The sequence below is a fragment of the Bombus bifarius genome, unplaced genomic scaffold (assembly GCF_011952205.1).
Source record: "Bombus bifarius isolate JDL3187 unplaced genomic scaffold, Bbif_JDL3187 scf7180000008239, whole genome shotgun sequence".
Lineage (NCBI taxonomy): Eukaryota > Metazoa > Arthropoda > Insecta > Hymenoptera > Apidae > Bombus > Bombus bifarius.
The window spans coordinates 625,248-638,472 of NW_022884533.1; the positions used below are offsets into that span (position 1 = coordinate 625,248).

General features: G+C 43.0%; 1 protein-coding gene across 1 annotated transcript in view; it reads left to right on the forward strand.

Annotated features, from left to right (window-relative positions):
* The window catches only part of LOC117211572 (chondroitin sulfate proteoglycan 4), a 29,389-nt gene that overhangs the window by 993 nt on the left and 15,171 nt on the right, over window positions 1-13,225 (forward strand). Inside the window, exons 2-3 of the mRNA XM_033455591.1 lie at window positions 4,200-4,363; window positions 9,104-9,335. Coding sequence (XP_033311482.1) covers window positions 4,200-4,363; window positions 9,104-9,335 — 396 coding nt within the window. The remainder of the gene's footprint in view (window positions 1-4,199; window positions 4,364-9,103; window positions 9,336-13,225) is intronic.

Sequence of the window (13,225 nt, forward strand, 5' to 3'; positions counted from 1 at the left end):
GTAAACGAAACAGCAAATATGGAACGGTTAATTGCAAATATTAATTACAAAATTAGTTTGCTCCGTTTCGTTTCGCGAAAATTATAGCAAAGAGAAATAACGTAATAATATGAGATGTGGTTCGCTCGGTTCACGGTGACGCAGATGAAATACCAAAGTATGATATCTGCAGCCGCGGTTTCGATCGTCTCTAATTGCCACGATACAGTCCGTGATTCAGTGATTTTCGTCTCGTGTTCTTACCTATTTATGGCTACCGCCCACTTAACGACACATGAACACCATCAGATCGATATCGACTTATTTACGTTCTGTGGCCGAAAGAACCAACCTAACCCAAGTCTATGTTTTTCGAAATCCAGTTATACACACAGCGCGTCATTGCACTTTCTTTATTTTATCAAAACAACATGGGCCTATTTACGTTCGTTATAAATAGAAAAAGGATTTAAGTGGATGAAACTACCTTCAGTGGCCGCTGTTTATCCGTATAGCGTCGTCTTTTCGTTCTATTTCCTTTTCAACGATTTATAGTTAACGATTCGATACACAGAGACAACGAACCTTTCGGGAGATTTAATTTTAGCGGCGAGAGAGGGAAAGAAGAAACGACGATCGAATTGAAAACGCGGAATCGCGATTTTTCATCTTGACACGACTTTGATGGAGCGCGTAAAAAAACGGAACTAGCCACCGTATCCATCTCTTTATTCGAGGCTACGCATCACTAACCGATCATCGATGCACCGATAAAGCTTCAATTAATCCTCGTATAGAGCATACGCGCCGATCATTCGACGAACAAAGTACGAACTTGACCGATTAACAGATTTTCGAAACCTTTCATCTAAAATAACGTTGCCTGGAGAAGGACGCGGCGCGCATCGGATTTGCGTATAACCGCCAACATCCGCGAGGGTTATCAGTTTTACGTAAACTGTGCTTCATCTACTCACTTCGTGACTTTGATCGGGTATTAAATTTTAGCGAAAGGATACGAGGAAGAAACGAAGAAAGGATAGCTAGAAGTTTGCCCATCGACCAACAAGGTGTAATCAGTTTTTCATTTAACCGGCTAATCCATCGTTTAGCGGATATTGCGAACGCCAACGATCGAATTATATGAGGTAGAAACTTTTAGCCGAAGCTTGAAAAACAATTACCTGCTATTTTTCGTTGTAACTGAGTCGAAAACGAAATTTATCGCTATCGATTTTACAGAAACCATTCTTGATCCTCGGCTACGTATTTCTGTAATAGCCGAACGTCGAGGGCAATCTAGCCGAACATCGAAATACCATGATGGAAATAGCAATAGCAACACGAGTTTAATCAATTTCCCGTTTATCTCGCGTTCCATTTCACTAATCCATCATTTTGCTGGGAAATTAATGCTACGTCGACGCTCGGCCCGCGATCCGAAAGCGTCCGTTTTTCGAGCAGTCGACGCTTTCTCAGTCGAAAGGAGCGTATCGACAGATTTTGTTAATTAAATACGACTGGCCGTTTAACGGCCAATCATCGTTGAAAAGCCGAAATCTCTATTCAGTGCGGCATGCGGAAATTTCGCGCGTCGATTCGCGGAAAATCGCGAATATCGTGAAACGTGGCATCTTAATTCAACGCATTTCACGCGCTCCATTGAAAACCGGAATCCGTCGACGCGACAAAAACGGAATCGCGATACAAGAACAATATCGTCGTAGTCACCTTGCCGTTTATCCAGCTCATCTGTGCTTTATAGACTGCTATAGTTGTTCGTTGGAAAGTTCGAACCGACAGGTGCATCGCCGAGTAAAACCAATTCCACCGACGGGACGCATCTACCACGCGACTATGTACCGTGTACTTGTCTCATCTTGTCTCGTCTCGAATTCAACGTGGGATTACTTTACCGAAAAGAAGACGAATACGATGCGGCAGCCGCTCGATGCTTTACCATTCGTAATACGCGAGTTACGAAGAGACAAAGCCGAGTTCGGCTTCGATTCCATGAACACGTCCGACGTCAAGTATCAGCTAAGAATGACGTTTATTGGTCAGACCTGGGGTTAGCTTGCAGAAACGCTACCCCCAAGCGACTGACTTTGCGCCATTTCTCTGCCCTATTATCTTGGTAATTAGCGATCGATCAACATTTCCGATAAGAGAAAATCTGCTTGCAATTGGATAAGGATCTCGACCTCGTTTATTTCTAGGTTGTGCCTTGCGCCGATAAATTCGAACCGTGAGAACAATAAACCCTGTGCGTAAAAATCCACGGATTCTGGTTAACGGGTACGCGTTAGCGTCGTACGGTATCGTCACTGAACTCTGCCATCGCCAACCAAACTACATTCAACCGCGATACGAAGCTACAGGAGTAGTCTATGCGCGAATAACAATATTACGATCTACACGGTAACCCGAAATCGATGAAAACGATTCGCGGTCGACGTTAATGCTTTTATGCGCTGTTCGACGATGATAGAAAAAGAAAAGCGAAGAGAAAGAAACAGAGATGAAAGAACGGCCCCGAAGAAAGAGAAAAAGAGGATCCTACGTAGTTAATGACCCGTGCGGTTATTCTACGTACTCGACCGCTTTCTTAGATCATTTACACGCCACTGGGAAATAAACTCTTTACAAGTCTCAACGTTCGGTGTAAGAGGACGTCCGATTTCTCGGTATACAGCTAGATACGAGATCTCTCCTTCAACGGTCGTTTAAAGGAGTTGAAGTCGTTCATTCATCGGTCTTGCCAACCTTTTCAATCGCCTACTGTATTTTCTTTCTTCTCTTTTATCCCTCCTTCTTCTCTTCATTACGTTGTCCTCTTTCTCCGTGTTCGACACAATCGAAGTACATCGAATGATGGAAAATATGAAATCATAACGATCGACGACGTCAAATAAATTTTGCTCCGTCGTGGCGCGGCATCGGTCGTTTATTTGCCACGGCTATAGTCCTCCTTTCGCAGTTGTTTCGATTTCCGTAAAATTCCCCGTATTTTGCGAGGCTTCACCGCAGCAATGTGAATTAAACAGGTAAAAATCCATTTTCATACGGCTGCAAACGCGCAGCAGCTGAATATTTTACGTCGGTAAAAATTACACGATCCTTTTATTCACGATATAAATGATAAATAGTTTATAAGCAGGCTTTAACGTTATTAAGAGCGATCAATTATCGCATAGAAATCTACACTGGAATTATTACTTACTGTACCGAATGAAAAGGATTACCCGAACTGTGCCATATATACAGAATTTTCTAGAAAGCACCCATTACGCGTCTAATCACATTCCTCGACATAAATTATTTATCAAGGTTTTAATAACGTTTCGACGTGTATGAGATTTTTATACGAATGATATGTACGGAACAAACAGGCGAAAATTAAAACGTTGAAACATACCGTAGTTCGACAAAATCGAATATCAAATTCAATTTGATTGTTCGAGGAATTAAATCGCTTAAACATCTACGATATAAAGCGACGCGTTCAAAACGAACATTTTTATCGATAAAATGGAAAAGCGTTCAAACAACGCGTGCGTTCCTCCACGAAACGCAGAAAAGGAATAATCAACAATTTCTAAAGTTTCCGTTTATTTGCAATGTTTGCACCGATTCGTAGAACTCATCCCCAGCGAAATTAAGGGAACGGAAAATATGCGTAAACAAGGGTATCGAATTGTTTCACAGATTCTATTGGTTCGTCGATCGATCGCTATACATTGTCGTGATCCGAGATGACCTTGACCGCCAATGAAACGACCTCGATAACTCCCATGTCATTTAAACGACCTTAACTTCTAACGACGCACGATCCGATTCTCCAAACCTACCTTATTTTTTATTCGAACTGAAACTTTCATAGCAACAACGAGATTACCTACCACTGTTTATAACAAACCCGATACGACTATATTTCCGTTTTATCGTGTCGTTTTCCTCTTTTAAATCCTATCCTTTTAAGGAACGATTTTAAGAAACTAAACTGTACGTTCATGCGTCTGTAAAAATACGCTCTACGTTTTGTAGCTTATTTTAAGTAGAAACGTGTATGCCTATGAACGTGTTCAAAGCGTATACACCTTCCGAGTAACTTAGTACAAAGGAACGAGCAAACATATACTATACATTCATATTTCACGCATCGATAGCTGAACGATTGCCATCCGGAAGGAACAATAAATTTTTCAAATTTATTACAGTGTCATTTTATGGTGCGAGCTACATTCATCTTCCGGTACAAGAAGCTAAGGGTGCGACTGACATCAGCTTCCGGTTTCGAACTCATCTCGCGGACGCTATGCTGCTATTGGCCGCTGGCAAGACGGATTACTGCCTGATCAAACTCGAAGCCGGCAGATTGAAGGTTCGTTTGCCCTCAATGCTTACTTCTATTAATAGGCTTTCTGTTTGGAGCTCCGTGGTCGCTCGTCGTTAACCAACCGCACGTGCTACAGTCCGACGCGACAGTCAGACTTACGTCCCTCTCTTCCTGTCCCCCTTTCCTCTGTCTCTCTTTCTCTCTTTCTCTTTGACTCTCTATCTTTCTACAACCGAGCTAAGAAATTAGGCTCGCTTTGATACATAGAGAAAGGGATGAAAAAAAGAGAAGGGGAAACGCATAGAGCTAAAACACTACACCGCGACCGCCATAAAAAATGCGAATGGTGAAATACGATTTTCATGCACACGTCCAACGATGACGTTTTGCCGGTTGGTTTTATAACTTCGATAAAAACCGTGATTTTAACGTCGCATCGTTGCCCCGTTTTATTCGAACCATTAAAACTCCGCAAGTAAAAACATCTTATTTATGTACGCCGTTGCTCGTGAGGAGCACGAGCAACGGTTAAAAGGGGGAGAAACAGGGCAGATCGATGCATCTCATGGCAGAATAACATTTATCGGCGAAAGAAGAAAACAACCATCTTTTTTCTACTCTTTGCCTATTTTTCTCTCCCTTTCCCTTTCCCATTACGTAAAAAGCGTTCGTAAAATTCACTCTCGAGCAAAGTTAACGCCTTCCTTTGACTTTGTTTAAATCAATTCCAGGGCATTAAGTTCTCTCTGAATCAGCCGGGCATGAAACGCGCCAAGCCAATAATGAGTTTCAGCGTAAACTTTGATATAAAATACATACCGTTACGACACGATTTTGTTGTAGTTAATAATCCATCGCGTAACTACTGTATCGGAATGATCTCTTTATACCAGGTGAAATAAACAATACGACATTACAACCCATCGATCGCCGTTTCACGAGACAAACAATTTTCGTCGCGTGTCTCAAAAATACAATAGCGGCTCGCGGGCCGGCGACTATTTTTAACTGAATTAAATATGACACGCCGGGATTTAACTTTCACGCGCACGCCACATGAAATAAAATATTGTAATTTATTTCAAAGCAACATCCTCTGTAAACTGCCGTGAAAATTTCTATTTGCAAATAATCGTGAAAACTGTTCTTCCATGGTTGTCGTTAAAACGCGATCGGCAGCGAAATTTGTAACGCGAATCGTTACGTTTTAACTTAGCAAAGAAAAAAAATACCAGCGTTCTATGTCGCACGGTCTAACGAAAAAGTATGGAAGAACACGAGATCGTTTCGTTCAATTATGTCGGGTCGCGATTACACGTCATAATTTGTGCCGTCGTGGGTTTCGTCGGAAACTTTTATGTTTGTTTGCTTCCGGATGATTTTGCTGTAACACGTTGAAGCGTGCCGATCGTTAAGGATTCAACCACGAGTTCTCGGTGCTCGTATGAACGTGCACGGTTATTAACGATCGCCGGTGACGCCGCGACGTCGGCCCGAAACGAATGCTCGTTGCTGAGGAATTAAACGACTCCAACGAACGTACCAGGTTGCATTACGAGGAACAACGATGCACGTGGGACGACAGTGCCCAGATGGACCACTTTGCTCTTAGATAGTAATCGTCGTCGAGCGAGTAGTTACAAATTATGAATCCGTGAGAAGAATCGCTATAAGTATGACGAATTGGAGCAACATCGCCACAAAATGCGTACAACTATCTAACGATAAATAGGAACCAGTTGTTAATCCAGCTACGCTCGTTACGTTTAATTCGAATATATTATATCCAGCGATCGCGTTCATACGATGCAAACGCTTGATAAGTAGAAACAAACGCGAAAGCCCGAAACATTTACAGAGCGCTGGCTATTAATCGTCTGTCAGCGGTTATTGTTACCTGGCCTCAGACAAGGGACATTAATATTCTTTAGCGAGAGGGGATTTGCAAACTTTGAATCGGTGACGCGTATCGTTCTTGATTGAACGTTTTAGACCGATTCTGGCATTAACTTGGGTTAACGCGATTAGCGAAAGTCGCGTTTCGTGTCTCTCATCCTTCGCAAACGCGTTCGAACGTGAATCGATAGACGCAAACGAGATCGTAACACAAACCACGTTTCACCGACGATGAATCTTCGTTAGAAATTGCGAACGTGTAACTCTCAATTAAGAAGCTACATAAAGGGAAGAGACGCAAACAATAAGCAACCGGGCAGACAAAACAGTCTTGACGTCCGCGGCGAGCATTTAACTGCCATCGTACCGTATCGCGCGATTATACGAATACGAGAGGAAAAATTCTCGAACGAAACTCTAATTCGATCTAATTCAGCAAGGAAGAAAAACGAGGAAAGCGCCAGTTCCTTCGCGAACTCTAATAAATCTAGAAAATTGCAGACCGATCAGCCTATTCAGCTGGCCGAGCGAGACCCTGGAAATGCGAATTGCTATAATTCAGCTAAAAATCTAGAACGTCGTGAAAGCAGTTCCCTTCTGGATTCGTCTTAAATCTTTCGGAAACGTAGAGAAAATTACAGAGCAACTGACTTCTTCGATACTACTACGCAGTGGTTAATGCGTGAACGTAACTGTCGGCCGTCTTCTAGAAAATTTAAATCGTCGAACCCGAGCCTTTTTGCGACAACCTTAAGACGATGACTAGGGTAATCCAGTATCGCGATAGAGTGTTGAAATACCGTCTAAGTGCATTAGAGGACGAGGAAAATGCCGTTTCTCGGTGGAGCGCTAGGATCCAAGGTGAAAACCGCGCGAATCTAATTTCGCGAAGGGTTAAGTCCACAGGTCGAACCATGAGAAGACGGGTAGGTGGTGTCTGAGCTTAATTAAATTTGTTAAGAAGATCGTTAAAGAGGATGAGAAGGGGGATAAGCGAGAGAGCAAAAAGTGCAATGGAATCGTTTCAGCCTTGTATGCCTCGGTACGCTGTCGGATCTGCCTCGGCTCTCGTTTCGTGGTTTTACTCGCTTAAAATCTTTTCCATCTTCACGGTTATTCAATTATTCGGAAATTGGGGCTCATCGACGAGAAGTATCGTTTACTTCCGATTGTTTCAGCAGCGCGTTAAATTCGCATGAAAATTTATTCTATTGCGCGTTACAGCGTTTATATTTACCGAATGAACGAAAAATCTCTATGAATTTAATCAAACGTGCATCGTTTGCTTTGTATCGAGAGTCCGTCGAAATGATTCGATGTCCGCCGAAGCACGCAATTCCGAATTCGGTCCGGTAGCCAGAATGTGCGAGAGAGAAAGAAGAAAAATATCGTCCTTTTTCTCCTGGTTGTAATCGACCAGTCGAATATTTGTCATTGTTCCCTTTCCAATCACCGGTGCTGCATCGATAATGCACCGACGTGGTCGTCTCTTCGACCTTCGAAACGTATAGATTCGCGTTTACACTCAACGAAGTGTCGTGTCTCTCGCGCTTATACATATTAATGGGTTCCTGCATAGTCATCGGACATCACGCTACTACCGGCTGAACTTGCAACTCGCAAAAGCTCACGCCTTTATTACGGAATCGATCGCAGAACGAGAAGAGACCGTCTGAAGCGTCGGTGTTACGATCGGCTTCGATGCCAATCGCGCAACCTCGTAATTTCTACCCGCCTCTGCGAACGATCGACTTTTCATTAAGGTACGATTCTACCACGGCTGTCTCGGTGGTTCGTTCCCCTGTTCAAGATCAACGACGAAGAGATCGTGGCAGTTACATCGAAGACGTAGCTATAAGTCTCGATCGGTCGATTTAGGTCGCGATTAAAGACTCTTTATCAGAGGCTGCCGCGTCGTCCCACGGCAAAGCGCGTCCCGTACCATCCTAACTCGATAATGCATTACTCGAACCAGTCTCATAATGTCGACCCAAGATGCCGCAAAACGGAAAAAAAAGCTTCGCGTAATCCCTGCCCGTTTGTGGCGTCGTACCGGGTACCTGTGCAAAAGGGTCGAGCTTTGGATTAATAAAATGCACTAGCTAGACTACTATGTCAACCGTTTCTTTTTAACCGGTACCTGGATTATCGTGGCCGCTTTCCTTTTTCACCGGACGGACAGTTCCTTGCAGATTTTAAACGAAGCAAGTGTTACGTAAATAGATGCTAATTTTTATTCTAATTTACTTAGATGCCGGAGTCAAGGAGTCGGCGCGAGTAAGTTTCCTAAATAAGGGAAGGATTATGCGGTGAGCTGTTTGCCTTCCTTGCTATTCTTTATGAATTATGTTCTCGGGTATGTGTTCTTCGCAGCTTTTCAAAAACTCGCCCACAGGTTTCAGAAAATCCGATTACGTGCCATCTAGTTAGAGGTAGAGCCTGATAAACGAGCAATAGATGGCAATCTGAGGAAGATCAATATTTAATACGTTTCTAGAGTATCCTTTTACACTACGCATGCATGAACCGAGGATGTGATTCTTGTTAAAGTAGGATGAAAAATGGGACGTTGAATCGCCAAGGGTTTCTCTCGGCCCGGCTTGTCGGAGAAATTTCAAAAAGTATTACTAGCACGAGCTAACCGCAAGAAATCTGACTCTTTTCACAGTCGCGTTTCTTCCGAGATAATAGGAATACATAAACCCAAAATTGTACACCATCGAAAGAATAATTCTCCTTCCATGCGTCACTTTATCCAAATTTCCAACAAGGAGCAATTATCCTTGGAAGAAAGTTGTTCGACTTTGGCCGAGCATCGAAGTCCATGTAATCCAGTCTGTCTTTAATCCAGCGACTTACGAAGATCGTTTCTTTTGATTTTTTTCACAGGTTCACATAAATTTAGGCGCAGGTGAAAGCGAGATGGCCAGTTCTCGTGGATTGACATTGAACGATCTGAGCTGGCACGAGGTAAACCTGACGAGACGAGAAGCGAATATCACGCTACAGATTGACGTGATACACACGACCAAGTCCCTTCTACCAGGACGTTTCTTCGAACTGAATATACACTACGGAGTCTTCATCGGGGGACAGGGTGACTTTAACGAGCTATTTCTAGGTAAGGCGCACCGGCAAGCTTGACTCACTCGGATAAATCGTCGCGCCACGTGACTGCACTAGCTTACTAACTTACGCCTCGTTTCCAACGCGAGGGCCGCACCAGCTACCGCGCATCGATTTTGATGAAGTTTCATGGTTACATCGAGAAGACAAATATTTTTTCCTCGACTCAATCCGTGATAGTCCGTGCAATTACTTCACAGCATTTAACGTTTCTCGTTTAAGATGTTTGTAACGTACAGCGACTTTCTTGCAATTTCTTTGAAATTTTAACGATACGTTGTTTAACATATTATCTGTATATATGTATACAGACGTATAAATATACATGATTCAATCTTTAGAGAGCCCAGCCTTAGCGAAATGGAAATATTCATCTTCAAAGTTGTAAGTTCTAACGCGTAATCCCTATAGAGATGCTGCATGCCGAGCTGTTGCAAAAATAACTTTTTGATGAATTGCAAACGAACCGTTCTTACGAAGTTCTTAAAAAAACTAATATGTAGTGTAAAATGATTAAGAGATTTTTTTTCAGAAAAAAAGTTAGTCTTCGCCCAGCCGTTTCCGACTAAGAGTAACGTGAAATATCGTAATATCGGTATTCTCCGCATCGAAATTGCCGTGTACATTACAGCGCGAATTACGTCCATTTCCGAATTATTCGTTCGTACGCGCACGTGCAGACAGCTACGAGATTTCTTCATAGAGAATCTCGGACACGCATGCTGAACATGACCTTCGAGTTTCAATGTGTTTTACTTTCAACAGATACGGTTGCGTTACAAATATCTTAAACCGTTTTCTTCCTTAAGTCGAACAAGACTACGATTTCGTTTCCTTTTGTTCGGTTGAACGATCGCCAACACAGCCTTTAACATCTATCGGAGTGAAAATTTACGAGTATCGTCTACGAGGCTACCTTCAACCAAGATTTTCACTGATAGATTTTTACTACTACCCCAACGATAAAATCCGTCGCGACCGAAATTGAAATAGAAAAACAATATAAGGACGTTCGACGAAAAATATTTCATTGACGCGGTCGAGTGGAACTAGATTTGACAAACCCCACTTCGATTCCACACGCCATTCGTATAAAAACTCATATTTTCGCAACTGCAAACGGATTATACAGAGACGACCAGAGGTTTGTGTTACGTGATCACGGCCCGGCAACAACCAGTTGGGTTCAAATATTCGTATTGCGTTTGTTGCGGCAAAATATCTACTCTATTGCAGAGATTTTCTCGCTCTACGTACAATGGAAGCAACGGATCCCACGATTCGGCAGTCCAGTGTTTCTATTTATTATTTCTTGTGGCACGATCGAATCCGCGAAAAATATTTCCACTCAGGAATTTTCGATTACGAACTGTTTTCGCGATTCTTCTACTCTTGTACTAATTGTGAAGTCGCTGATATATCGTACCAGTCAGAAAGCAAAAGAGAAAACGACAAACGACGATTACGTAGATAAGTAAAAATACAGGATGAATCACTCGAAAGCAATCGTTAGAGTCGCTGGTTTTATTTTCTTTCTTTTTTTTCTTTTTTTATAAAAATTAACGCACGACTCACGGATTTCTCTTCGTTTTCTCTCGAGTATCTTTGAGTGGCCTGGAATATCCTCGAATAGTTATTATTCGTCGTTGAATTCGAAGGACAAAAAGATACGAAAATTTTTCAAGAGGATTCTAGTATTTTTCGTGCTAGTAGCAACGAAGTTTCACTGATAAAAGCTTTCGATTTCGATCTCGGTCGTTTAACGATAAACAGCGATACAGAAGCAAATCGATAAGGCAATCGTGGGGGAAACGGAGTAAGCAATTAAAACAGCGATTCGCCTCATATATCAAATAGCCAGTCTGTATCTTTCGACATCGATCTAGTGAAATATTATTTAGTGTACGTCATGGGGGATATTTACTCCATCCATCACTGACGTGCGCACCATCAGCAACGGTCATTGAGCAAGATTAGCACGGAGAATATTCTGATAGTAGGACACCACGACACTGGCCGTACTCTCTAAACCTAATTTCTAGTCGCTGACGGATCGATCATCGATCTCCTTCCCCGACAAGATGAAATTATCGAAGCTTACCGGAATGGCCGACCCGTTAATCGGGATCGTGAAATCGTAAATTGGATGTGTACGGTGCGTACAGCTGACCGACAGAAAGGCCGGTTTCGAGAATGAGAAGCTACTCCTTTCATTCGGATCTAGGCATCCAGATGATATCTAAGTAGCTCCGACAAGATTATACCCGATGAGAAACAATCCAAGCGAGAAATATATGTTATGAATTTTGCTCCTCGCGAATTCCACCAGACTTCCGCGCGGTCGAGTTCTGTCTCTGGTATCTCTGTTGCGTATCTCTCGCAGCTATTTCCGCGGGTTAAATCACAGCGCAAGGATGAACGGTATGGTTCGCCTCAAGCTAAAACGGCAATAACTTGGATCGCAAGAGCACAGTGACAGCGATAGAGACCGGTTGGTTAAAAAGCAAAAATTCATCGGAAGGTGACCGAGGTGACGCGTTCCAAATTGAATACGATCAGTACAAACAGAGAGTGTACCGGTGACGCTCGTTCCCCGCCGTTATTCCCTCGAGCATCTCGTGCAACGCTCGACGACCAGCTCGAAATTCAATTTACATATTCATGACAATTCATTTGTACCCCATGGTACGACATAACCGTACCCACCACCCCTCCAGGATCTCTTATTAATTCCTGCTACCCCGCGAACCCCGTTAAATTCCCGGAGTCGAGGAATAAAGAACGAGGAAAATGGCGAACAGACCGTCTACGTCGCGCCAGTCTCGGACTATTCGTTCGTTCGTTTTTCGTATACAGAGTTCTCGTGTTCGTGCGCAATTTTAAGAAGAAAGGTCGGAACGATCCTACGAAGTCGCTTCTATGCGACCAGACCGTAGAAGAGTTGGCGTAAAGTTAGAATCGCGGCGACTTTTCATTTTCCATCCATCTCGCTGAAATATGCATGAAAACGGTATAGACTGTTAATCTAACTGCGAGGCTCGGATGCTTCCTTCTGTCGACTATCCGCGGATTAAGCCAACGACGATAAAACGGCTAAACATTAAAATAACTTTTCATTCGGGTCTTCCCGTTATACAGGTAGCATTGAAAATAAAATTCTCAGCATGAATTTCGTTTATCGAGTGACGTTTCCGTGGCTACGCGAAAATATAGAGAACACTCCCCACTAGACATACATCCGATACCGGGAAATCAATAAAAGTATATACCGAGATGTCGGTGTCAATGTTCTATCGCGAAACATTCGATCACGGTTACGTCCAAATAAATTGAACAGTCTTGAATGTGGCGACAGGGGAAATTATTTATTTTATGGTCGCTCGGCTTCACGACCGCGAATACGGCGAATCGTTTTCATCTGCGAACATTCCGATATCACCGTCTCCGCAGCGACGAAATATCGCGATACATATGAAAGCCAGTGCAGAATATTTTTTATCGCTCCCTCGCTCTCTCTCTCTCTCTCTCTCTCTCTCTCTCTTTCTCGTCGTTATTTTCTTCGACGATGCGACGAAAACTACTCCCCTTTCTTTAAATGAATACGAATACGAATTACCAGTCGCCGAGTAAAGCGGAACTCCTTGTACCTGTAATCTCTGTAGAGCGTTTTAGATTTCATTTCATTTCATTTTAGGTTTCATTCGCGATCACGTGCACAAAAACACCAAACGCAGGCGAGGTCCGTGCAAATGTGAAAGATGTTTGTAGCTAATTGGGAGACTGGGCTCCCCCGATAACCCGTCCGAATCGCGTTTTCTTGGTGATGATCCGCGGTGCTTGTACTGCCTTGGCCCGTGGACTCTTCGTCATCCCGTTAGAGCAGAG